Below are 26,954 nucleotides of genomic sequence, written 5' to 3'. Positions count from 1 at the left end.
GCCACTCGTTGCCCCAGCGGCCAACGGTCGGTACGTACGCGCCATCTTGACGTTCAACGCTAGCAATTTTCACGGTGCTGCTGTTGCTGTTCGCACAGATAAGATCGCTCCGGCCCTGCTTGCCAGCCAGGCCCGGTTCGTCCCCTTTTATAAACGATGGTTTTTCACGCTCTGGAAAATGGAAGAGGAAACAACAGGAAGAGAGAGGAAAAAATGTAAAGTTAGTAGAATGTTTAAAACAATTTAAAGGGTAAAAGATTTGATGAAAAACCTCCTTCAGATTTGTTGAGAATGCAGCGCGAGAGTTTATTCGAGCACATTTGCTCGAATTTGCGCTCGAAAGCTCAATTACAGTGCTGAACAACAATATGGAACACGATAATTTGAGGATTGTTTTATTAAAGTTGCACTTTCTGCAAAAATCTGATTTTTTTTTGTTAAATCTCGAGCCCTAGCTAAATAATTAAAACTCGCCTTGCTTATGTTTATGTTATTTCAAAAGAGCAAAAAATATGAAAATTAAAATAAATGTAAATGGTAGGCTCAAATGCTTACAGCTACCATTTCTAAAGATTGGCCTGATTTTAGTTCCCAAATTTCGATATAAAATAATATTTGCAAATATTGTGAGTTGTACTGTACATCGAAAGTCCCTCTCGCCATATCTTTATTCTGCTCTTTGTTATTCTCTTTATTTCTCTGTTATTCGTTCGCTCGTTGTTACGCTCTTTAAGCTGAGTTAAAATATTGAGAGGCACATAGAGCGCAAAAGAGAGAGGGAGATAGAAACAAAATACCCGTAGTAAGGTCGTAGTAGAAAAAAAAACGTATAAAAAACTACAAACCAAAACAACACCCGACCAACACCAGCTGTTGGTTGTTGGCGGCCAACGATTGCGCGTGTTTTTGGGAGCGTAAAAGAGCGCATGCTTCGTAGCGGGAAGAAGAAGATTTGGTTGTTCGACAAAACGCGTTCAACTGTTCAAGAGCGTTGCTGAGGAACGGAAAACCCCTCTCTACCTCCTTGTTTGATAAGCGCATAACGACCGCTTGCCATAGCATGCGTAAAGCGAATGAGTGAATGGCGGTGCTGGTTTGAATGTCATTTCATCACGTGTCATGAAAGCACCTCCAACAACGACGCGATGCGAACTGTGCCATTCTCTTCGCACCAATATCGCGCTATCTTTCTCGGACACACTAACCAGATCCTACTGCAACAAGCTCTTTCGTACAGCAAATGGGAGCAATTAAGCACCAAGGAATTCCACCATCTTGCCATAAAGTAAACAGCGGGTTGCGATGGCTGCGAGGAGGGCGTTATGTTCCGTTACAGCAGCGGTGCAATTACACAGGTACACAGGTCCTCAGGGGCTGGTGGTGTTCGTCTGAGCCGCTGCGAGAAACGTTCCCCCGTTTTGCCAACCCTGAAAATGTGGTACCATCAGGCAAATGATGTGTCTCGCCCATGTGTGCGCTATCCAGGACAGGGGGGCAAAGTCCAGCCAAGCAGCGCTCGGTATCGTAGTTGTCGTTGTGCCATGTTTACTGACGTTGAATCATGCCACGTTCCACGATATCTTCGCATGGTGGTTAAGTTGTTTTTTTTTGCTCCCTGCTGGTGTGCACACCATACGATCGACACAGCCACGACCACGTCCGGATTGATGGCGAGATGCGTCATGTGGTTTCAAGAACACACTGGCGATAATAGTTCGCAGGGTGTGCGAGGGAATGAAAGTAAACAGATTGCATGGCAACAGATCGTTACAGCAGACGCTGTAGATTGCAGTTTTTGTGTTGTGCCTTTTTTGACTACTGTCCCAAAATTGCCACCATCTTGTGTCTGTAGTGCGTCGACCTTCATACGGCCAATCGTATGCGTAAAATGGCACAGACATTTGTACAATCCAATTCCGAGGTGTTACGATTAATTCAATTACCAACACAGCGACGGGAAGGCTAATCCAATTATGGACAATCGTCTAACAAAGCATATCCGGCTACAGACGGATGCATGCAAACGGCCTTCGTTTTGGGGTGCCATTTTAATGAACTAATCCTTCGCGGATGTCAAGTGACGCCATTTTTCGAAGGGGTCTGTCTAGTTCGTTTTTTCTCCCTAGCGCCCTATCGCCTATGTTGATTATTTCTACGTTTCGCTTTTTATCTAGCCTATTACATAAAACAATAATCTATAAAGTATTTGTCAAACATTACTTACCCATACAACGGCCTAAGCCCCAGTGAAGAAAATTGTCCTTTCGGCCACCTTTAGCACGAAAGTGATGCCCGTTGGTGCGTAACTCGTTCAAGGTGTTTTGACGGTAGGTGCAAATTGAAAACGAGGAAATCCGCTTGGTTCTCTTCCTTGTGGTTCTCTGTGTTGTGCTTTTCAACAGAAATTTGCTCTTACTTTCAAGGGGGAAAAAGGTCTTTTTCTCCGGGACGTAACTACGTGTCCCAAAGTTGTAACCAGAACAGTTTGTTCGACTGTCTTTCTTCTTTAGTTTAAGTTTACTTTACAATTTAGGCTTTCGCTTTTTCGTCAAAATTACACGGTTAAAAAATGGATTAAACATAAAGAAACGACGACGGTGGTGGTGTTTGTAACGCACACTCACACACCACGAATTACAAAACAACTTCACAACACAAACACGCGCGACAGACGCTTTAGGGCGTTCTGTTAGGTTTTACGGGTTTTTTTTTTGGGTGCGTTTTTAGCGCTCTGTAGTCCAACGTATGGCGTACATTGACGCTGCTTGGTTGTGGTCGGTAGACTCAAACGGATTTGAGCTACCAGACAGAAAAAAGCGAAATTTAGATTACTTCACTCCCTGTTTGTTTTTTTTTTCTCACTTCACACACATAACTACTTTTTCGTACTGCACTGTTCGGTTGCGGGGGGGCCTGCTCAAGCGAGGCCTACTTGGCTTGAAGATACACACAGGAGATACACCCGATCGACTCAATCGCTCGAATGCGATTGCTTTGTTTTCGTTCGCGGAAGCGAAGGCATTTATAAAGCCGCGAGTTCAATGTGCGCGCGAATATACACACACACACTTATACACACACAGCCACTGAGAGGCGCGGGCTCTTGTTGGTGTTTGTTTTGGCTCGTTCCCTCCTTCTCGCACCGTTTGTGCCTGAGCGTTTCCGTCTCGCTTGCTCGCGTCACGTTTGCCAGTGGCTGCCAGCGTTTGTGTGCGTTAAGCCACTGTAGCTTAAGTCGGTTCGAAGCGGAACGGACACGCACACACCGCTGTAAGCTGCTGCGGGGAGAAAAAAAGAGACAGAAAAACAGAGTGAGGCATAAAGGTTGTGTGAGAGAACAGGGTAGGCTACAATGTTTTGAATGCGAGGTAAAAGCAACGGGCAAGGTAAACACACACCAAACGGGGCGCGATCGCACGGAGGGAGGGTATGATGGAATAGGGGGAAAAAAACGGGTCCATAAACAATCGGTCAGTTGCTTTCACCATAAACAAAAAAGAAAAGAGTTGATGCTGCGCATGTCCTAAGTGGAAGAGGTGCCAAAATGTAAAGGGTAGACACAGTTGACTGCTTAAAAACGATCACCACAAAATAAGATAAATGATTTTAGTTTAAATTTAACAGTCGTCACACAAAACAAAGCTTTATATAGCCTGTTGAGATGTGGAATAGAGCGAGAGGTCAAATAGAGCAATTAGCATGGCGACGGCGCAACATAGAGGAGGTCAAGGGTACATTTCTCGATTCCAGATGAGATCTTTTTCTATGGGATAAGTTTGGCTCTTGTTATTTTTACGGGTACACAAGAATTTTCTGACCTTCAATATGGATAAAGTCTCTCTGTAATCAGCTGCTACTGCTACGCAGTAATATATTCTTGTTAATTAGTTGTGTTCTATCCACCTGGCATAACATTCTGCCATGTTAAGACGACATTTAACACAATCCCCACATTGCATTTCTGGCACCGAAAGTGCGCGCGACATTTGCCAACTCGATAAACAAACCCGAAACACAGCTGTGAGTTGTGTGTATTGTGTTTTGAATATGATTGCGCACACAATGGTGTCTGAAGGCTCGCGCAAAACAAAGTACGCGACGGTAGGTTGGATCTTATTTTTGCGCTTTAATTGCGCACCAGAAATTGCCGTAAACTAGGCCACCAAGCCAGTTTTCCGCTACATACATTGGGCCCTTATAAGGGGGCGAGGAATTTGATCAGATTACCATACGCCAGCGAGGAGCGGTTGTTTGACAAGAACTGCATAAACACGCACCTTCCGTGGGCACGTGAGTCACGTGGTTGCCGTCGTCCCCGTCAATCATGAGTTTCACAGTGTGTGCAACGGTTCAATACGGTAGGAATTCTCCTACCCGTTCATCCACTGCTCTGTGCGTGCCCGAGAAGAACGTGCCGTGTAACCTTAAACCGGACGTTGGAAATTTCCACTCCCGCTGTGGTGAAGGAAAGCCACCGCCCGATCCCTTACCACACAACGCTTTGATAAGATTGTGTTGAATTGATGGAATCAAGTCTTTCGGCTCGGCGTCTATTGTGTGCACCCATCCACCCAGCATCCAGCGCCTGAATGTGTGATCACGCGATGCTCCTCCCGCTGCATGATGGACGTAAATATATGAATTATGAAATTCATTGCAATTGTACTTTGTATTGTCGGTCGGACTCAGCAGACGGAAGACATAGGGACGGAAATGCATCACACCATGGGAGGGATGGCTTTCTTTCCACTGCACGTGTCGTTCATCAAACGTACAGGCGAAGGTCAAACCAGATGGTCCGCTGTCTTGCCCGCGTTTGCATTTCATTACAGAGTGCAGCAGCACTGCTCTAAATATTGAGCTGGGCTTGGAGTGATTTGTAGACGATGAAAGATGGCCGTCTATCAGTCTCAGCGTTTGCTGAGCGTTGGTGATTGTTTAGTGTACATGGGCGATTTAATTGCAGAGGAAACGAGGGCGCTTGGAATGTGACCATGAGAGCCATGTTGTAACTAACATCTCGAGTAAATACTGATAGCACAATGTTCACTAGCACAACATATCCGGTTCGAAGGACCGAAAGAGTCGTATGTTTTGCTTTTTCGAAAACATGATGCACTCTAGAAACTCTGATAACTTGTGACATGAACGATAACGAGAGGAGGGAGGAACTAAAGAATCGAAAGAAAAATCCAGTAAAAGGCGGAATATTCCATCGCAGCTCCAAAAACAATCTCCAAAAGATGCACACAAACAAAACTTTCCATTTGCGCACTCACGGAGATAAACAGTCACTACGTCACCACCAGTCATGTCCCCATCAGCTGTAAACCAGATGATGAAAAGGGCAAACGATTCATCCAACCCTCCCAAAATATCACATGCCAAGCGTGGACCAAATCACGACACGACATTTCACTTCGCACGAAGATTATCATCAGCAACCCACTCACGCATACACTGAACATGTGATAACAGAGTTGTGATCAATGGCGAATGGCGAATATTGCGTCTTTTCGCACCATCAAATGGTGTGGTATTGTGGGGCAGTGAACAGTGAGTGACACTAAGCCTTCCCGCCATTAGGTCTTGTCGCATTTGGATGGTGTAAATGGTGTTTTGTTTGGTATATCACTTGACAACTGCGAGAAAGCGTTATCTGAGCATGACCAAGTGGTAAAGCGCTGTTGTGCGCAGAATGTAATCCGCTGCAATTACAGTCGTTTGCCTTTAAGAATCCAGTTTTTGTCCCTAATGCACTTGTTTTCAATTTTTATCTCGAAGGCACCAATGTTTGACAGTAAGTCAAACGCTTGATTTAAAAATGTTTAAATTGTTTGTTCTGAGTTTAGTGCATTTAAGTCACAGAATCAATAATTGAATCAATACTAATTAAATTTACCCATTTTCATGCAGATTTTGATATTTTAAGTATTCAGATTCAGTTAAGTTTGTGTTAAAACGCAGACACGAAAATTGATTAAATTGAATTAGTTTCTACGTAAAAAAACATGAAATTACAAACTATTCTTAATAACGCAACATAAAAGTTGTCATAAATTGGCTCCAATACAGTGTGAATTTGTCATTATTTCTACTAGAATTTGTCATTGCAGAAACATTGTCAAACAATTGTGCCTAAGAGACAACAATTCATGAACACTATCAAAATTTGATGCCTTCCAGCCAGCGGCTAATACTGTAAAATACACATCATTTAACAGGTTTTTCGTTCAATTTTATAATGAATGAAATAATAAATAAAATACAAGTTTGGATTGCTTCAGGCAAGCTTATCAGACTCCTTAAACATGTAAACATTAGAAAAGAGGGTCGAGAGCGTGCGCGTTATCTTACGAGTTGTCCCATAAACACTTGACACATAAACTCGAACATGGAAAGTTCCAAAACACTAAATTTGGCCTGATAAACATTCAGAAAAAACAAGTTTTTTTCGGACAATCTTTCATGGAATCGTCTACAATGACTCTCCAAGAATCTTCTGTCAAATGACATCAGCATCAGAGCATGAGATTCAATCGAGTCAATTAAGCACCACGCCCAGAGCTAATATTATTCGCTCTTGTATGAATGATTTCATTGCTTCAATCTACTGATAAGTGTCTGTGTCATCTCACATCACAGACACTCTGGAGAGTGACTAGTGAGCGCTAATCGCTTGAACAAATAGCATCGGCAGCCGCCGGTGGATTACACCGCTAAGAAGATGGCCTCCCTGCGGCTGTAAGTATTGCTTCACCCTTATCTGACATGATCATCTTCAAGTGCTAAAAACATTCAATTTATCATTTTAGTTACATTTGGCTGTTTCTCAACATTTGCTTTTACACCTCCGGAGCGGAAGCTAAAGCACCTTCCCGTCCGGTTCAGCCGTACCACTACGGTTACAGCCGCATCCAGGAAACGGACCAGGCGTGGAAATGCTGGAAGGAAGGCTACAGACCACCACCGGCAACTTCCAACAAAATCCACGAGCAAGGCAACGGTACGGTGGCGGAAATCGAACGTATCCTGCGCTTCGATCAATCCAACACGGTCCTCTTCCTGTTCAGCAGCAACTCGGACAATCAGAATCTTCACACGACGTTCACAGTAGAGCGTAACAAGCTCGTCCGCCTATCGCTGGATAATGCGGGATTGGAACGATTGGAGCTGGCGCTCCTCGGTCGTGAGAATGACTGCCGACTGGCGGACCTGTCCGTACCACGCAATCGGTTGCGCGATCTTCCCACCGGCGTGGAGCGACTCACTGCGCTTCGAAAGCTCGACTACAGCTACAACCTGCTGGAGGAGTTCAAGCTGGACCGTTTGGCGAATGCGGCGGGTCTCAAGCAACTGCTGCTGAGCCACAACCGACTGGAGCGCTTCGTGGCGACGGAGCAGGTGAATTTGGCAGCGCTGCACAAGCTAGACCTGTCGAACAATAGGCTGCGGGCGCTGGATGCGTCGTACTGGACGATGCCCCAGCTGGAAACGTTCCACGTCGATAATAATCGGCACATGACGATGATTGACGGCTGGACGCGGGCAAAGTTTCCACTGGTGAAGGGTTTCGATCCGGCCGGTACGAACAATTGGAACCAAACGTGGCTCAAGTCTGTGCAGTAAGGATTCGTAAGGATACTCCTCCCGTCCTACATTGATATAAGAACGGTATGAGGACTTTCTATAGAATAACTTCCGATACGTTATTTGGAGCTCTCTTTGTGCTACGACTTTGTTACGTAGCTACACGAATAAAAGGTTCCTGTCATAATCTCACGTGTCCCAAAAAGCCATTTATTCCACTCTGCATGTTCCCGAATAACCCATTCCAACTTATCGATCCAGCAATCGTCCGATGGCTAGGAAAACATCTAAAAATCTAACATTCTTCTACGATGTGCTTCGCCTTTACCTTTACATAACTACGCCAACCTGCAACATGCCTCAAGTGACATTCGCCATTCTTTCAGCTGCGGAAGAGGGGCGGGTTAAAAATACTCTCAAACCTTGCGACAACAATTGCGCGACTGTGGGGTTTGCAGGTCCTCAGCTCCTTAGCAACGGTGTGTCGTCGTTCGGGAAATGACGTTGACACGCTCTACCGTACGGACTGTTCTGTTGGCATGAAACTGTCTGCAGCAAATTCAAAAACAAAACATTATGCTATACTACCACACCAATCGCACCAAAGCATGGTGAGGTTGGAAAATGGCGACACACACAGCACACACTGCAGTAGCAGCAGCAGCAGTGTGTGTGTGTGGTATTTCTCTGCACAAACTGCAGCTAACGAACCGCAACTAACGAGACGACGACTGCATTCCGATCGATAAATGAGGTTCGGACACACTTGCATGCTGAACATGGTCGGAGTGGAGCGGACCAGGAGGAAACTAGAACGAAGGTTAATGACTCTTGATGATGGTTTTGCGCTGATGATAAAGCATTGGGCGTGAAATAAAGCTCCAGTGTAAAGGTGGAAGAGGGTGCTCTGTTGTCTTTGTGGTAAGTTTGATCGATACGACTCTGAAGGACATTCAGGCTGCATTCAAGGAGGGTTGCCCTGGGAAAGAAGCGCTATATTTACCTTTGATTTCTTAGAGCACGTTGTACGCGATTTTAGTCGCTATCAACTGTGCAGTATGTCGTCTATTTTATATTCCCCTGATGACCTTCAGGGTTTCCCTCGTACCGTATCCGCTTTGGCTTCTCTATACGGGTTGTAAGCTTATTCGGAATGGGTAGTGGGCGGTAGTAGTAGTTGTAGCAGCAGCAGTTAGTAGTAGTATTGATTAAAGGGAGGTAAACACACTGTTCCCACGATACACTTTAATGTTTATTGATATTTTTAACGTAAAATATTAAATCACAATTAAAATAAACCAGAAGCACTATCAACGGTTCGACCATCTTCGCTGACACCATTTCCTTCTTTCCACAAACACCGGACGCGACGTAATGATGGCAGAGAGGGAGAGAGCGCACACACAGAGTGATGGAGAATATACTTCTGCTACTACTCGTCCCGCTGTTGTACTAGATTTCACTCGTCGTTCACTGTGAACATACAGCCCCGTCTTGCTGTACAGCAGGAGACTCGCTTTTTATTGATCGATTGTGTCCCCGTTATGGGTGACGCTCCTGCCAGGACTCTGCCGCCTGGTGCGAGCTCTTGTTGCTGTGTTAATTTACACTCTTTCTCCTATTTTTTTATTTAACAAACAGTGTAAGGGAACTCAATCCATACGGAAAAAGGCACACACGCACGCACACACTCGAAGAACTGAATCAAACCAAAGCAGAAGAATTCCTTTCCTAGGGAAACGGAAAACCCAAAACAAACGGGAACAATAAAACACAGGAGACTATCCCTCCTGTCCTGTCCTGGGTGGGTGTTTTGGGATTTTTGTTGTTTCAACTTCCAAGAACTGATGTCTGATTTTTCTTCCCTTTTTTCACTGGCTCTAAAAGAAAACTAGAAATTCCCTCTACGGTGTGGTGTGTCGAGCAAAACGCCCTGCTGGCGTTGCTGCCTGAGAGAAACTGAATTTTCCCAACGCGCTGCCAAACCGAGCAAGGGAAAACGGTCGCGTTGGTGAGGTACTAGTGTGACTCTCTTTTTAGAAATTGCTTGCGAGGAAAACTCTCGCTCATTTTCTCTCCCGTTCCTTGTTTTGCTCTTTTTTTTCGAGTCTATGCTCAACCACAAGTACACACGCTGGTGAGGGAAAATCGGTCCTGAGACACGTTGCTCCGTGGAAAACTGCACGTTATTATTACTTGAGGGTGTCCCTATCCTCCTTGTTGGTCTTCTTTCGTATGCGATAAGCATGCGCTTCTTTCCCGGTTGCCAACGGGAAACCACGTACATCGGTTAGTCATCGTCTGGTCTAGGTCTTGGTAGTTTTAGGGGCCTGCGTGTGTAAGAACGAGGCGGGACGGGAACGCACAAAAGCTAAAACGTTTCGATCTTTTTTTGGATAAAAATAAACTGCTCATTCGGATCTTTTCTTCTTCTTTTGAGGTGGCCATACCGTCTACAGGTTGCGCAGGGTGGTGGTTGGGCAGATTGTGTGGGAGGTAGCGGTTATATGTGGGATGATGATGACGGACGCCGTTGCGTGAGATGACGCAACGCTGGCTTGATTGGAACGTATGGTTTCAATTAGGATGAAAGGACACACGGGAGGTGGCAAAGGTTAAGTCTTTGTAGCGTTCCACGAATGTCCTGGTGCTTGTTGATAAATTGTGCTGTACCATGGCGACCGACCGTTCACGTTGGTGGTGAACTTTCATGAAGTGCGCGCAGGCTAGTTACGTAAATAAGGTTGATTATTTGATGAACTACTCAACGAAATGATTACGACACTATGGTGATTGTTGGATTGGCGCTTACGGATATTGGGGTGGAGGCACTACACGTAACACAATCAAGCAGCAAAGTTTGCTCGCTTTGAAAACGGTTGTTTATTTCTTAGTATACCTCGTAATGGTAATTTCATCGTCTTTTTCTTAAAAACAGTTTTTTGGATACTCAATTACTTAAATTGGTTAGCTCTACATTGAGTTGATTTGTACGGGTTATCTTTAAGAGATTCTATGCAGACAGCGGAGAGCTTGTCAAATTTCGTGGATATCATCCATAATATATCTAATGTATGAGCAATTTGATTGTAGTCTGTGGTTTTAGCCACTAAATTAATGATTTCATGTAAATTAAAACTTCACTGCAGAAATATTCTTTCTAATCCTTCTGCATCGGCATGTCCCCTTACTTCGAAAAGATAGTCAGAAAATAAGGGGAAATAAGAGGGAAATGGAAAATGTTCAGACCCTTTCGACCCCTATCTCGGGTCAAAGGTCAGCAATGACAATAGCATGGAAACAGCATGCAAGAATGCTTGTTGCCAGCCGGTCATTCTATAGCTTGAGAAAGCAGTTTACTTCGAAGAAAGAATACATTTTTGGCCCCGTATGTGTAGGAGGTCCCGTGATACGGTCGTCATTTTGCACGACTTAACAATATGCCTATCATAGGGTTAAGCCCCGTATGGACCGTGGATCCCATAGGTAGAACTGACTGTCCCACTATCCTAAGTCACTGATAGTTCAGCCCATTTGCGGTAGTGTCAGATCTAAACTTTTAGCGGTTATTGTGGCAAAGAAGAAAAAGGTTTATGGAAGGGCAATGGTGGAACCGCTACAACGATACCATGGCCATTTTATACGCATGAAACTGGACGACTCAGCCGGTAAATTTAAGTTTTTCTCTTCTGTAGGTAATTTTTCTGAACTTTTAAATGTGACAAGCCATTGAATGATGGATGTGCCTGGTATTTTGTCGATAGTGTAATGATATTTTAAAGTATTGCGCATAAAAACTATAGTCCGAATTCAATAGTTGAAGACTTTTTAGCCTTGATGTTATGCATCGCTAGTAATAGAACGGTGATACAATTGTTTAAATACTGAAGTTTAAAGTCAACCATAAGAACCGAATCCAGAGACTTGAGTACAGGCGTCCCCCGAGTTACGACCCCCTCGTGTTACGACGATTCGCAGAAACGACGATTTTGATTTTGACAGTAATATGTTGTCATTGAGAAGAAATTGATGTATTTTTTTGATTCTTTTGCTGATCACCGTTACACACACATACACACACACACACACACACACACATTTCCAAAGATTTTACAACTACTTGAATATCAATATCGTGTAAACGGCTTTTGGAGTAAAATTAATACATTATCGAACATTATTTTAATAAATTACACAATGTCATAGATTCCAACTCTTCAACTTCGGCTATAAACTCCATATTCACATATATTCAACATACGACTACTCGTTAGATATCCCACCAATAGATGGCGCCACCAGCTTTTTGCTATTTTTTGAATGCGTCAGTTGTTCACCGTCTGCTAAACGAAGACTTTCTATATTCCGCTTAGGTCGCTTGAAGAGAGAGAGAGAGAGAGAGAGAGAGAGAGAGAGAGAGAGAGAGAGAGAGAGAGAGAGAGAGAGAGAGAGAGATAGAGAGAGAGAGAGAGAGAGAGAGAGAGAGAGAGAGCTTTATTCGTTTGGAACCTGTTTAGTGGTCGTTTAGTGGATTTGTGGCACTTGGGAAGAATGTCGACGAAACCTGACGGCTCGAATGCGGAATAGGATACCAAATTTTCTCCCGTTCGAGTTAAGTGCTTCCGACGGACTCAAGTGTTGTTTGACATTTATAATAGGCCTGTTAATTATCCGTATCGATTAGTAATTCAATCCCGACTCTATCTAGAGTAAAATTGATTCTACTCTGTGTTTCACACGCAAAAAAAGAAAAGAAGAAGTGTAAAAATTATAGCAACGAGAAGTGCCATAAAACCGGATCCTACCGTTCCGACCATTCCATCCGGATTTTTGTGTTGCCCATCCCTAGCAAAGCCCTACTTGACGTTTCGAACGTAAACAAAGCACAACGTAAACAACATCGTATCGTCCAACACTGCTTAGAAAAAGATAAAACAGAAAAAAGAGAAATTACTAATGTTTGCAACAAAACCATACCGACAGTAGTATGGAACGTGCTGATTCCGACCCTGTTGTGTCGTCGTCTAGCTCCGGCGTTACCGTTTTACAGTATCTTTTGCAGAATGAGTCCACCGTACCTGTGGTTGGTGGAGAGAGCCGTCCCACTGGTAACGCAAGCTCCACATCGATTGGATCTGCCCCATCGGTACAAATATATCCCTGCACACATCCAGGCTGTAAGAAACTGTATTTAAACGCGGAACACCTGAAGGCGCATGAAAGGTACCACAATGGGGATGCCCTGTGCATTGGAAAACAAGCGGCGAAGGAGGACAGCATAGTACAGCAAGAATCAAAGCAGGAACAACATGAGCAGAGTGATTTGCTATTTCTGCTACAAAACGGTCATATGGAATTGCTGCCCGACGCGCACGACAATTCGGATGAAATCGTAGAGGAAGAGCTTATCGAAGAGTCCTCGGAAGATCAAGACGAACTACGAATGGGAGAAAAAAGCCTCGTTTTACAAGGTGCGAATCAAATTGAAAAGCATTTTGTGGTGCATGAGCAGCTTCATTCGAACGAGACCGAATTCGAGGATTCGATCATAGAGTACGATGGGGGATCCGATTCGGAAGAGCTTCATGTCGTCGATGCGAACGCACAGCAAGATGTTGTTGATGACGACGAGTATGATGATGATGATGATGATGGTGAGGACAGCTTTTTTGGGGGACCGAAACAGCTCACTTACTCCAGCAAGGAACGCAAATACGCCTGCGACTGGCCCCATTGTGATAAAACGTACATTAAGGTTTCGCACCTTCGGGTGCACCAACGGTCTCACACCGGCGAGCTACCCTTCGCATGTAGCTGGACCGGTTGCAGGCAACGGTTTGCGCGGGCCGAAACGCTGAACCGTCATCTGGTGACACACACGAGCGATCGCAATCACAACTGCCGATGGTGCGAGAAGCGCTTTCACCGGCGGGATCATCTGCTCGCCCACGTGCGTCGACACAATCTACCGAACAGTGAATTTCAGCAGCTTTTTCCCGGAGTTAAGGTGACCAAAGCAGTACTAAAAGAGGAAGCACCAAAGCCATCTACTAACCCACCGATAGAGGAGATCCCACCAACCGACACGATTCCTGCTGCCACTGCTAACTCGATCGTTCCGGACCCCCGGGATCCAGCCAGAACGTTCCGCTGCTCGTACGAAGGCTGCACCAAAAGCTACACCCGCCAAAGCCATCTAAAAGCACACGAACTGCTCCACACCGGTACGCTGCCATTTCGTTGCCCGTGGGAAAACTGTGGGGCGGCTTTTGCCCGCTCGTACGAGCTGTCCCGCCACCGTCGGAAGCACTCGGGCGAGCGGAAGTTTGTGTGCCACATCTGCCAGCAAGCGTTCATACGCAGCGATCATCTTTCGTGCCACGTTAAGCGGCACACGTTTCGGGCGGTGCGTGTTAAACGCTGTCGGGGAGATGTGAGGGTAAAGCTGAAGGTTAAGTAGTAGTTAGTAGGGGAGTTAGACAAACAGGGAAGCACACATGTAACATTTTGTAAGCGAAGCTCTATACTGCGGCAATGGTTTGATCAAACTATGAATATGAGACCAAAGATAAAATCAAGGAATGAATGTACATAAATGTCACATATGTACATACAAAATTGATGCAATTTATCGTTATTTTATACTTTACTTTGAGAACGAATGGTCCCTTTTAACCCTCCCTGTACATTGAATACATTCTCTCTGCATGCAAATTGCTTAGACATGAATGTACACACTCATCACTTGCAATAGGTACAATTATTGTTGTTCCCAACGTCTGCGACGTAGCAAACAAAACTTAACGAAACACGGTGGACGAAGAGCAAATCTTGCGATGTAGACGTAGGGAAAATGGTTCGTGACCAAAATCGAAAAGTTCATGAGTTCATCCTGAGGTGCTAATCATACGCCTAATGAGAAAGTAATATAGAGTGTTCATATTTGTTTCTCATCAATTCTTCTGTCGTTTGCCGTAACGGCGGTGGAAGTGACGACTTCACCGACAAAAGCCAAACCCGCTGTTTGAAAGTAGGCCAAATTTAGGTGGTGAAACTCTATAGAAACATTGTCCATCTCCAAAGCAAACATGTAATCCAGTTTAAAGGTGCAGTAGCCTACACATACAGATTAAAGTGCCTTGGTTATATCTAGACAAGGGACTCCCAAGTAACCCAAGCCAAATCAGAATGTAGATTTGATCGCCTGTATCACTGTCTTTTGCTTGATTTAAGAGACTGACGGGGATGACTATTAATACATTTTTAATAGCATCAATTCCTGAACGTCCCACCCGACCCACCCGAATAAATGCGGCAACTGCCATAAATAGGCATAATAACATTCATTTGGCTGGCCGCAGTTACGTTGTTTTTTATACACCGGACAACCTAACCAGGTAGTCACAGCGTAACGTCGTCCATGGTACACATCTTTTTCTTATTTGTATATGTGGCGTAACGTCCTACGCGGACATGCTGGCCTATACACGCTTTCAAGACTTAATTCATTACCACGCAGCCGGATAGTAAGTTCTTGCTACGAGGGGACGGTTCATTCGGGGCTTGAACCCAAATAGTGGACCAAATAGTCCCCATAGTGGACATACTCGTCCATAGCTATTTGATGAACTCAACTCTTTGTTAATCATTTTTACGACTTGAGACTAGATTTACGGATTTCATTGTAACTCTTCCTGCAATCTTGAATTTTTATCACCCCCGAATTATTGCATTCTCAAATAATTGCATCTTTGACTTTCATAATCTTTCCCAAAGCATTCGGAGCGATTGGAACTAGATGCTTCATGCTATAAATTAGTTTATTATGGAATACATTTTTTTTTTAATTTCCCGTAACTTCCTATGATCGTGGTACTTGATCTTCCATTCTTCCACAAACATTCAACATATCTTGGGTACTGATTCTACGTTCTTTCATGAAGCTTTAAATTAGTGGTACGAGCTCGGAATCCCGGACCTATCCGACTCCGATTCCGTGTTCGGAATCAATTCCGGAGCCGATTTCAATGCTGGAATCGATTATGAATCCGGAGCTGATTCCGGAGCTTATTTTGGACTTGACTCCGGAGCCGATTCCGGAGTTGTTTTCGGAATCAGAATCAATTGCAGTATCGGGATCGACCTGGGAATCGCAATTTGCCGCGGTAACGGAACCAGGATTATTCCAGAAATGGAATTTTCTCTACAATGAGAAACAGTTTTTGACTTGAAATAAGAAGTTTCAGAAGCCTAACCAGTCCGGGAATCTCCATAAGAATAGATCGTTTGCAAGTAAATTTTGATTTTTTGTGGCTATCAATACGAAGCATCATTGGATTCAAACGCGCTGAGCCCTTTTCGAAACCGACTCTGGAACCAATTCCGGATCCGATTTCAATTTAAGAGCTGATTCCGATTCCGTAGGCGATACTGGAACCCATTCCTGAGCAGATTCTGGAACCAATACCTGAGCCGATTCTGGAATCGATTCCAGAATTTCGGAGCTAGTCGCAATCGATTCCGACGAAATTTTCATTCTTCCCATTACTACTTTAAATGTGTCTAATATTGGATTGCTTGTACTTCAACCCGACGATTCTATGATTTTGGGCCTTAATTCTTCCTTTTTACACGTGATTTGTGCATACTAATTGTCACAATATCGAAAATAACAAAGATTTTACATAAAAGAATATAGATTTTACCATTTCTCTCAAAAATCCATACGAGAATTGGCCATACATTTTTAAGCCCTTTATGTACTTGAACAATTCATAGGCTATCAAACAACCATCTAGAAAACGTTCAAATATTGAATTCCTAATGAAGATTATTTGTATTATAACATAATTTACTATACACGAACGTTTCGGAAAAAAGGTCACATTCAAGCTTGTCAAACTCAATGATATTCCTCATGAAAGCCTCATAAGTGAACTTGATGATTTTTTTACGGTTAACCCCTTTTCCAGTTATATGTCCTGACTGTTCCTTGCACCAAACAAAAAAATCCCCTTCCCCGTACCTTTTGAGTTCAGCATGTCATGTTGCCGGTTTTTTTTAGATCTCATGTTTCTTATTCACCGCCCCAAACGACCCAAATGTATGCAAAACACGTAAAAAACCGCTTTAAACGATCGTCCTCAGTGAGAAGCCACATAGCTTCACTGTGCCAGTGGTCGTTACATGCTACGTACTTGACGCCTCTTTTTTTTATTCAACCCCGACAAAGTTAACGATGACTGACCCTTCCCTTGCCGACCAAGCCAAACAAATGGACCCAATGATGTGTGTGTGTGTTGGTTTGTTCTACTGAAAAAAGGCTCACAAAAAGGAGCACTTTCCATCAACGTAGACCATGAGCAGCGAGAGAGTGAAATATTCCCGCGCGTTCTAACTCTCTGTTGTGACGCCGGAAATATCTTCTCCGCCGCTTCCAACAGAGGGGGGGTTCTAACTACCCCTAATTGCACACCCGGATCATACCGTTGATGCACCCCTTTGATCACTGAGTTTTGTTTTTCCATTCGCCACTCTCTCTCTTCCTCTCTAACGAATGGTTCTTTTACGGAAAAGTGGGAAAAGTCACTCTCTCGTTGCTGTCTTGATTGCGAGAGTAGTTGCTCTCATTTTTATCTGTCTCTCTCTCCCTCTCTTTCTATCTCTCTCTTTCTGTCTATTTTTTAATGTCTACCATCTAGCATCACTAGCGAAGGGGTGTCGGATAGCAGAAGGGTGGTTTATTTGTACTTGCTCACTTGCTTACTCACTCTAGCGCTCACTCGCTCGCTCATTACGACAGTAACGTTCGCGCGCGGGTGCATCTTCCAGAGAGGCTGCTGCTGCCTTTGATTTCTGTGCCCGAGTGCCGCACGGATATGAATCATCGTTGCTTTTCTGTAACGGGCCGCGCAAAGCAAACGGGATGGTCACTCGGGGGTGGGGAGGAAAAACCATACAAGTTGACGCTAGCAGCTGACGCGGTGTACGGAAGGAGGCAACCATTCCTCCAACAGCATGTCCCCCCCCTCCCCCCCCAAATGGCGGCAAACTCAGAACGTCATCGTCGTCATCGTTTTGGTGTTGTTGTTGGACGCCGAATAACCGATATTGCCGCCGACGGGGACTTCGGACTTCGTGGGACTAGGGATGGTCGCCCGTACAGCACAGCACAGCAGTCTGGATCTTTCGCTTCCTCCGTGCTGTTGTGAGTTTGCGGGCGCTCGGGTGCACGCGCGCGCGTGTTATTATTTAGAAATTATTCACGCGTCGGCATTTTGTGATTATCGCTCCACGTTCGCCGTGCAGGCAGATGTGTGTTTGCTGTGTGTATTTTATGGAATGAAATTATCGTACACTCCCACCACCACCCCGCTACACAGTAATGCACTTTGGGAAGGGAAATTTAGAGCGATTTAAAAAAAGAGGCAATATTACTAATGCAACATACACACACACACACACACTCAACGAGTTAACGATTGGGGAAGGTAACGCGCGCGCTTATCTTCCAGCCCGGCGGTGTGCACACTCGTTGTGGCGGAAAATCGATTTCGAAGCGTGGGCGATAAGAAAAGTAGTAAAACAACGAAGAAGGACAACGTCCGACACACCACATCATTAAAAGGAGGGGAAGGGCAGGTGAAAAGTGAAGGAGAGTGGTGGGAAAAATGAATTACACTAAACATCCTGTGCGACACACACACACACGGAAAACTAAGGGAACACACCTCTAAGTAATGTGCCGTTTCGCTGACGAGTGACAAGTGCCCGTTTGAAAATAAATGATGAACAAACTCGAGAACATAATAGGTCAAAGGTGGCATACTATTGCCGAGTTAAAACTGGAACATATTAGTGACTTATAACGATTGATAGATCCTGTTTAGTTCATATCACACGTTGAAATATGACGTTAGAAAGCCAACGTAACGTTAAACAGATCATTCCATCAAAAGTTGAATAGTTGATTGTTTTTTGCGCCTTGGATTCTTCTGTAATGACTTCAAATTGTAAGGAATTAGTCCTGGAAAGTGTAAAGGTATCAGACAATCAGGGTGAAGTAACAAAACATTCATGTCAAGTTTTATATCAAATTTTTGGTACTTAGGGTGGAATCGCTATGGCATTGAAGATGATTTCTGGTATAAATAGTATGTCAATAATCTACAGACCTATGAGGGATGTATCGTTTATTTATTGCCACCGTATTTAGCAGGTTCTGCCCCAAGACTCTAGATAGAACAGACATTTATTGGATTATATGCCAAAATCGAGAATAGGTTCACAACAACCTCAGTTAGTTCGAGTCATTAGCAATACTGAAAACGCGAACTTAAAGAAAATCCGTCATCACAATTAGATAAAGCATATCATATGATTTTGTTAACAGTTGTTGATCTCCACATTATAAGCGTATTTTATTGGTAAAATCCTGGCTATTACCAATATCATTTGAAATTCCGAGTCCAGGAGAACATTGATTTCTCTAAACCTGTTGAACGCACTCCATTGATCAGAGTTCCTCAGATTCTCTGAACGATCATCATCTCCATCAGAAAAGATCAGATCGTCTCGATCACTCGAGTGCTGAAATCGCATAGTTTTACCAACTACTCCAACATTCCAACAGTTCCTAGAATACTAAATTACCTGAGGTCGAGTACAAGGTTTCACTGGAAGATGCTCGATAGGGTTTATTTTCAATCTTGGATATCTACAAAGTGTCAATAATTAGTTGAAGCTTATAGAATCATCAGACATGTCGATACAACCGTTGCTGTGAACATTCCATCAATTTATGAACATTCAATTTCAAAACATACTCTATTAGAGCTGATGCCTGCTTTCATATCGGCACAACAACTATGGTCGGTCAAGCCTTACCTGAACCACTAGTGGGCATGGTTTTCAGTGACTGGTTGATTACCCATAGCAGGATATTCAGTCCTACGTTAATGGGCCCTTACGTAGCATAACGGCGGGCATAATGGCCCTATGGGCATGACAAGATCTAAAGGCAGCGACTAGTTAGGGAATTATACCTAATCAGATGTGTCGAACCATTGGCATCTAAACAGTGAAAACTTCGATGTTATGAATAGACCCACGTCAAATTGTCACCTGATATGATAACCTAATGGGAAATCGAATTGGAATCGACATGATCTAGCATGCCTTTAACTATCTGGGAGTTCAAACTTGATCTTGATAAGATGTCTAACTGCATCTCACTGATACCTAAATGACAATGCAATCTACCATATTGTCTTAGAACATATATGTTGGACATGCATAGACCCTTCACACTCTTCTCAACATTCTTCAGAAACCCCCCGAAGAGATAAAACATGCTAACCGTAGAATGAAAGAACGCAGGCAAAAGAGCATTGATAAAAGAGCTATCTATCACTAAAGCGGGTGGTGTATCAAATAACAGCCTAGGCGAGATACTGAAAAGGGAACGGACGAGGAGATAGGTTCTGTGCTTCTCCGACTAGGCGTTCTCCAACCGATATCATATATAGGTCTGTTATCTCTCTTACCAAGCGTTTACTCTGCGACCAAACAGCAGTAGGAGAAGAAGCACCGTTTTGTTGGTGGTGTGACCGAGCCCGAACCGATCGTGTACTGCTCGGAGTGCTGCAACACACACGCGCAACACCCCTCCCCGTCCCGCTTTCCGCTATAAACGACGATTAATTGAAACTAATTCGCCTTCGGCATGTAGTTTCAACGATTGGGCCGGCGTTGTGCCGTTGTGCAGGCACCAGATCGAAATTCATTGTTGTGGCTGGTAGTAGTGCTGTGCCGTGATCGCGAACAGAGCAAAAAAAAAACACAAACGGTTCAGTGATTGGGAAACGATTGAAAGTCGAATTTAATTTGTTCAGAGTGTCTCTATTTCTCTCCAGCAAAATAAGCGTTAAATCCACATTGATTTCCCCATTTTTAAAACGGTTAAAGTGTGTTTAAGAAGCAAATGAGCCGCACATGGTAAAGTGATCGTGTCGTGTTTTAGTGTGTGCAAATACTACGAGCTACTAATTCGTACTGGAAAATTCGACCATTTTCCCACATCGGTTCTCTGCTCAGCACGCGTGTGAGAGTGCACCAAAGCAAACGATTTGCAGCAGCAACTGGCAAGCGGCAAAATACGCAACCACGACGATACGCATACCCGTCTGTGGTGTGCGCCATAAAATGTAAACCGATCGATACCGTCCGATCAATAGTGAGTGGAGACGCGTGTTGTGGCCCCCGGTGGTGTGGTATTGGCGAGCAATTTTGCAGACACACGCACCCCTATGCGAAGGGGTGGGGGGATGGTGTTGTGAGTGAATGTGTGTTTGTTTGTGTGATGCCCAAGGGTTGGTGAAGGTGGTGACGCACAGAGCAGCGTCGCACGGCAACGCAGCTGCAACTGTGACCGGGTCTGTGTAGTGCATTGCTTGAAATTGTAAACTCGCGCGTTTTGGGGTGGTTCGACGTTAGTGAGTGTGCGGCGTGCTCTTGCCGCTGTTGCTGCTTGAGAAAAAAAGGTAACTACTGTTTGGCCTAAGAAGGAGAAGGAGGGGTGCGTTTTTGGTCGCATCCGCAGCCAGCCAGTGGTGCGAAACTGGCTCGATACAAGGCGTGTGTACCTGACCCTGACACGCTGCACTTGCCCCAGAATGAGTTTGATTTTTTGGCCGTTTTCTCGGTAAGCCGGCGGCGGCACGACGGTCGAGCAGTTTGCTATTGACATTAATTTATTCAGCAAGGTTCAGCGTGTCTGCCTCTTTGTATCGCTATGTGGCGCGATCAATAGGGGGTAAATCGAAGCGTACTTCTGCTAGAACGTATTGGAACATGTTTAGACGGGGGAGCAATGATGATGATGATGATGATGTGAACCAATTGGATTGAAAATTCCTTTCCCACTCACGGTTTAAGCTGCATCTCGGCATAAATCTATCGCAAATCTTAGCACATGCTTCGCATTGGAGCGGGTTTCCGGAAACGGCGATAAAATCGTTTCAACAGACGAATGGCGAAGACTGCATTCTTTTTAGATAAACAAAACGCACCCTTCCGCTCCCTTGTTGCTTGGAACGGGCTAGAAGAGTATCGCGTTATTGATGACTAATAACGCAACAGGAATGTAAACACAACTGTTCGAACCGGGAGCGGTTGGTAATAGATCGATCGGCTTTAATGTAGCTTCAGTTCAAACCCATTCAGCTTACATTTGCATTGATTTCAGTGTTATTTGCGTACGATATAATGTTGAAACTTAACATATAATCATCGTAGATAACAATTACTTTGATCATGGATCTTTTATTTACTCCATTTGTTTACTATTCAAATTAAAATACGATCACATGGTGTGAATTTTATTCAAATGATTCATGAATTTATAAACAACGTTTCAACGGACGCTCATTGTAGGATCAATGAATACACGACCATAGGTGTATTATTCGGATAAAGCTAAAAGGGTCTTTGGATATTAATAATTAGATAATTGTTAAACAGATAGCACATTCAAAATACAATAGGATAGTAGGAGGTTTTACGATATCAGCTAGTTTTTCCTATAAAGTTTGACATTAGACGACTGAAATTATGTCAATATAAACAAAATCAACTTTAAACTTGCCAAAATCGTACAAAAACAGTCAAAAATTTAAACAGGAAATGTATTTAAATGGCAAAAAAATTACGGAAAGAATAATGGGGGTCATCCGTAAATTACGTATTACCAAAAATGATAAATAAAAAGGAATCGAACCTCACTTCGAACGAAAGAATGTACAAAACACCTTTCCTCTTCATAAGCGATACGTTATTTATGGATGGCCCCTTATCTATAACATCTAGGTATAGCAGATGTAGCGTTGACATTATTTATTTATTAATTTATTTATTTAGAATAACATATGGTTAATCAATATCATATTATGTTCTGTACGATTGACAAACATTTGTTTGAAGCTACGGAAAAGTAGCTGATCATTCTTCAAACTTGTTTATTAAATACTGACTTTTGACCTGATCAACATCTTGGTCCGTTAAACAATAAAATGATAACCAACCCATGAATTACTTTTAGACCAAACGACCTACACACGTTTGTACCGCTGATGACTGACCCATAAAAGCAGCGAGCACATAAGTTTGTAAAAAAGTGTCTGTAAGTCTCAAAATAATGTTAAAAGACATCGCAAACTTCTCTTTAGGGCCTACTTTTTATAGGAAGCACTTTTAAGTTTATTTACTCGTTAGCTGCATAAATGATTTATTTCAAACATACAACAATGTAACAGGAATATCAAAAAATGTCAGTTGTAAAATGATGTAAAACAAGTATGTTGTATAGTCGTACAAGTATTCGTTTACATTCACAGCCATTAATACGGTTATTCGTCGGCTACCTAGGAATTATTGCAGGACAGAAATAACAAAGAGTATGCCAAGATACTGTGCAAAGATTTACAGCTGCCTCCCAGCCCAAACCGGTGGCAGTATCGATTAGCGATCTTCGATTACGATTGTTTGTCGCTTGTTTAAAAAAAACATCAATTTTTCTTATCTACGAAGCAACAAACCGGCGTTTTCTTTATCGCGCGTGTTTGAAAGGGGGCGCCCATAAATCACGTACCCATGGGTTGATAAAATAATGATTTAAATTGTAATTATGATCTTCGAAACCTTTGAGCAAACTAATTAACTGGAACAAAAACAACAACAACACGGTATTATCGACACACTATCTGAAAGGGCAAACAACCACGTGCTGTGTATATTTTTGAAGTTCGGCAAAAGGCTTGTGACTTTTCTTATCACACACTGAGCCGTTTATCGTGCGTTGTGGTGTATCGTTTTATGTTTTAGAGCGTTTTTTTTTGCTTCCCTCTTTAAATGGGAGTATTTGAAATGAGAGAGTATGTGTGATAATTGCCGCGGCCATTGCTTCAATCGTCTACGGACGAAGCACAAACAACACGAAGGACGTAGACGATGGGTGCGTTATTATGCTACGCCTAAGGTTGGGGAAGGCATATCAATTGCGTGCATCTAAATGATTATGCATATTTAATGCGCTGATCAGGTTGAATTATTAAGCAAGGGAGGGAACGAAAACTTATTGATGTGCCCAAAACAAGAAAAAAAGCGTTAAATTTTCTAGGTTTATAAGTCGGGTTTGGCTATGGATGAAACTAAGTTTTTAAATCATAAGAAATTAAATTGAAAATCCTGTTCAAATTATTGTTGATTTTGAGGCCAAATTTAGCGCCAGCGACTGTAATTTAACCTTCACATTTACATGCTAAGTCCATTAAGATATCCACAACCCCACACTGACAGAGGCCTCGTTCATAGATAAAACCTTTATTTTCATGTTTGAAGCTGTCTATCCGATAACACACGCATGATAACACCGTACTGTACCATTCTCCCGTTAGGCAGTTGGTTACCCTGTTGTCGACAACTGCTTGTTGTGGAAGAGGCATGCCGATCCTGTCCGGAAGAGAGGTGTTTATTTAATGACCTGTAGCTAGTCACTTTTTTCGGAACTGACAGGTAATGACACCTTGATCCTACACCGTATGTCCATCCATAAAAGTGTTTCATGTTGATGAGTACACCTGTTACATACTACGGCTGGCGCGGGGTAAGGGTAAATCGTTTCATGTCCCCATTTTTGGAGCACTTCATTGCACTCATATTCCGGGGCCGAAATATTTCACTTCCATTGGTGCCATTGGTCCGGCAATTGGTTGCCATATCAATCTGTCTATGTGTCTGTGTCTGTGTGTGTGTTCTCTTTCATTGAGTGGTGTTGTAGAGATGGACAATCGATGCTTGGATAGCTCCTTTGCCGATACTCAATCAAAACGCTTCCAACTCCTTATCGTTTCCGACCGTCGTAGCAAGCGATCGCAGCACTCGTGGATGGGGGAAAGGCCCTGCGGTGGCCAGTAGTTACGCGGTTCAATTCAATTGCCAGTTGATCCAAATAGCCAATTGGAATCGATCGTAAAGGTTGATGGGACGCTGCCTCTAAATTGATATGTTAGACGCTTTTCGTCGCATAGCAGCACCCGTATACGGCGGCTGTCCCTACACACTGTGGATGTTGAAGGCCGCCGCCGGAGGGAGGGACTAGAAAATTAAAAGAGTTTTGTATGGGTTCGGGAAAAGGGGTGGCTGTGTGAAGGCTTGTCCATTAAATTGGTTGGTCGGTGCTGAATGCGTGTGGTTTGAAAATAATGTTCCTTACCCGATTGAGGGCTATTTTTGAGCTGGAGTGCTTCCTGAATTCGAGTTTTATCATGTAACACATTCCTACTAATCGAACAAACTCAACAATGGAATAATAGTGTTTTAGATTTTATTTAGAAAATACAAACGGTATTATTTAAAAAAAATCATAATGAATATAAAGTGTGTTGAAGCGATCTAGAGTCCTTCAAAGTTTTCATTTAAGATTACTTCTTCATCTTATTCACCTTCTACTATTTATCGTAACGTCCTACGATGGGTCATGTTAGTCTACACAGACTTTTGAGACTAATTATTAGATTACCATGCAGCCGGATAGTCAAAATAGTCTTGTTACGAAGGGGCGGTCAACACGAGGAATGAACCCGTGCGTGATCGCATGACGGGCATGTTTTTTAGTTATACGAGTTGACGACTGTACCACGGGACCACCGCCGCGACAAGCCTTTTAGATGACATATGTTATGCCCTAACGTAATACAAAGTGCTCGTAATAACTTTTCCTGTATAAATCCCTAATTTCCAATAATCAATAATCCGCATGTTGAGTAACGTAATAAATTCCACCATTTTACACATAAAAGCCACGTATTTCTCAATCACTCGTCGCTGTCCGTCGTCTTAACCTTCCTCACTAATCTATACATTAAATTTCTCCTCGTTATGAAATCGTTTATCGCATTTGCTAATTGTCCCACCTGAAAAGCCGGGTGTTGCATAAATGATAAAATGTTCCAGAATAAAGAATAACATAGCCACAGATATAAGACAAGGTAGTGCTGGGCCCGCACACTGGGGTGTGGACGCTCAATCCCACATAAGCCCGGTGCCGAGGTTTATTGACATCGATTTTAAAACCGCTGTCCACCTGTATTCCCCGTACAGTTTTGCCTGGCAGCTTGGAGAAGGAGTCCAAATGGGCCCAAGGAATGTCACCTAGAAACATTGGGAGCACACTGAGCGGACCTTGTATCAGGGCGGCAAAACGTTCGATGACCAAAGTCACGTTTTATTTTCCAATGTTAAATATAACGAAAAGCTAATTCCAATATCTTCCTGCGGGGATTAGATTACGTACGCGCGAACCCAACTGTAGCACCGCCAGCAGAAGATCGAGCTGATATCTGTTGGGCTTTCTTACGCGTGCGTGTATCTGAAGTCTTCTTCCCAGTGTGCACCGGGGTCGGGACCATTTCAAAGCCGAACCGTACTTGGGCTGTGTACGCGTTACGCCCGTTATCTTCCTTCCGATACTGCAATGGCCTAAATTTGAGGTTTTACGAATCTGCAGAGAACCAAGCATCAACTAATAGGTCCAGGGGGTGGGGTGATGCGGGGTTTCGAGGTGGTCTCCCGCGTACTATCTTTGATAACACGTTTACACACAAAACACACACTGCTCCCGGTCCCCATCGTTGTTTCATCGTTTCTAGTCTAAAACATTACCCCCTGGCTTTAGGAGAGACGGCGTTGGTATATCACACGATTAGTCACACCAGCTGGAGGAAACCAGAAGGTGTTTCACCCCACCTTTTAAAGTGGCATTTCTTATCGCCCATCAGAGAGGCTGCTGGTTGGCCCCTCCCCTGCCCACAATTTAGCTGGACGGTGTGCCTACTGTAAGCCGGTTGTCAATGGCCAAGATTTTTGGCAGGTTTTCAGTCGACGTTTAGCGATTGATGGTCGGTGTACCGGGTGCGATTAACGTGCGTGTAGAGATTGTTGGTTTTTAATCGTGTTTTTTTTGTTCAATCGTGCGATTATTGAAGAGGTAATATTACGTGTATTTACTTTGAAGTTGATCGAGAAATAATGAAAAAATGAAGAATTTATTTGCAAAAATGAGATATCTCTGAAGTACAGAGATATAGTGCAAAAAACGATTGTATAAACTGATTTAGCAATTTTATTGTGAGTTAATTTGTACGACTTCAAACTTGAAACAATAAAGAAATTGAATGACATCAGCCTGGCACCACCACACTTCTTACAGTGCATTCGTTCAAGTTCGTATCGGTGCCAACGTAAACCCATGGGATTAAAAAAAGGTTTCGTTCGTGTCGGAAGCTCCGAATAAAGCCGCAGGATTATGC

General features: G+C 43.5%; 3 protein-coding genes and 1 long non-coding RNA gene across 7 annotated transcripts in view; 3 read left to right on the top strand and 1 right to left on the bottom strand.

Annotated features, from left to right (window-relative positions):
- Window position 1: 1 nt before the first annotated feature.
- LOC120954925 (uncharacterized) lies at window positions 2–9,550 on the bottom strand. Of its 2 annotated transcripts, none has more exons than XR_005751755.2 (3): window positions 8,594–9,550; window positions 2,225–3,278; window positions 2–171 (listed from the first exon to the last, which is right to left on the bottom strand). It is a non-coding gene; the product is annotated as an uncharacterized LOC120954925 (long non-coding RNA). The 2 variants fall into 2 exon arrangements; XR_005751756.2 differs by having other exon boundaries at window positions 2,225–3,275.
- On the top strand, window positions 6,534–7,782 carry LOC120954924 (protein phosphatase PHLPP-like protein). Its single transcript, XM_040375271.2, has 2 exons — window positions 6,534–6,744; window positions 6,816–7,782. The coding sequence occupies exons 1-2, from the start codon at window positions 6,728–6,730 to the stop codon at window positions 7,627–7,629; spliced, it is 831 nt and encodes a 276-aa protein (XP_040231205.2). The 5' UTR covers window positions 6,534–6,727; the 3' UTR covers window positions 7,630–7,782.
- A 2,876-nt stretch (window positions 9,551–12,426) lies between the features above and the next one.
- LOC120959230 (zinc finger protein 572-like) lies at window positions 12,427–14,212 on the top strand. Its single transcript, XM_040382484.2, has one exon. The coding sequence runs from the start codon at window positions 12,578–12,580 to the stop codon at window positions 14,048–14,050; it is 1,473 nt and encodes a 490-aa protein (XP_040238418.2). The 5' UTR covers window positions 12,427–12,577; the 3' UTR covers window positions 14,051–14,212.
- Window positions 14,213–20,503: 6,291 nt separating this feature from the next.
- The window catches only part of LOC120955582 (solute carrier family 12 member 4), a 146,828-nt gene continuing 140,377 nt past the window's right edge, over window positions 20,504–26,954 (top strand). For 2 of the 3 annotated variants that reach the window (XM_049610699.1, XM_049610697.1), the window contains exon 1: window positions 26,525–26,632. The gene's annotated coding sequence lies outside the window, so the exon portion shown is untranslated. Of the gene's footprint in view, window positions 21,132–26,524; window positions 26,633–26,954 lie in introns of those variants that run through there. The other variant, XM_049610698.1, reaches the window with a different exon arrangement.

The sequence above is a fragment of the Anopheles coluzzii genome, chromosome 3 (assembly GCF_943734685.1).
Source record: "Anopheles coluzzii chromosome 3, AcolN3, whole genome shotgun sequence".
NCBI lineage: Eukaryota > Metazoa > Arthropoda > Insecta > Diptera > Culicidae > Anopheles > Anopheles coluzzii.
Note: the sequence above shows the minus strand (reverse complement) of the source record. Positions and strands in the feature narration are given on the sequence as shown.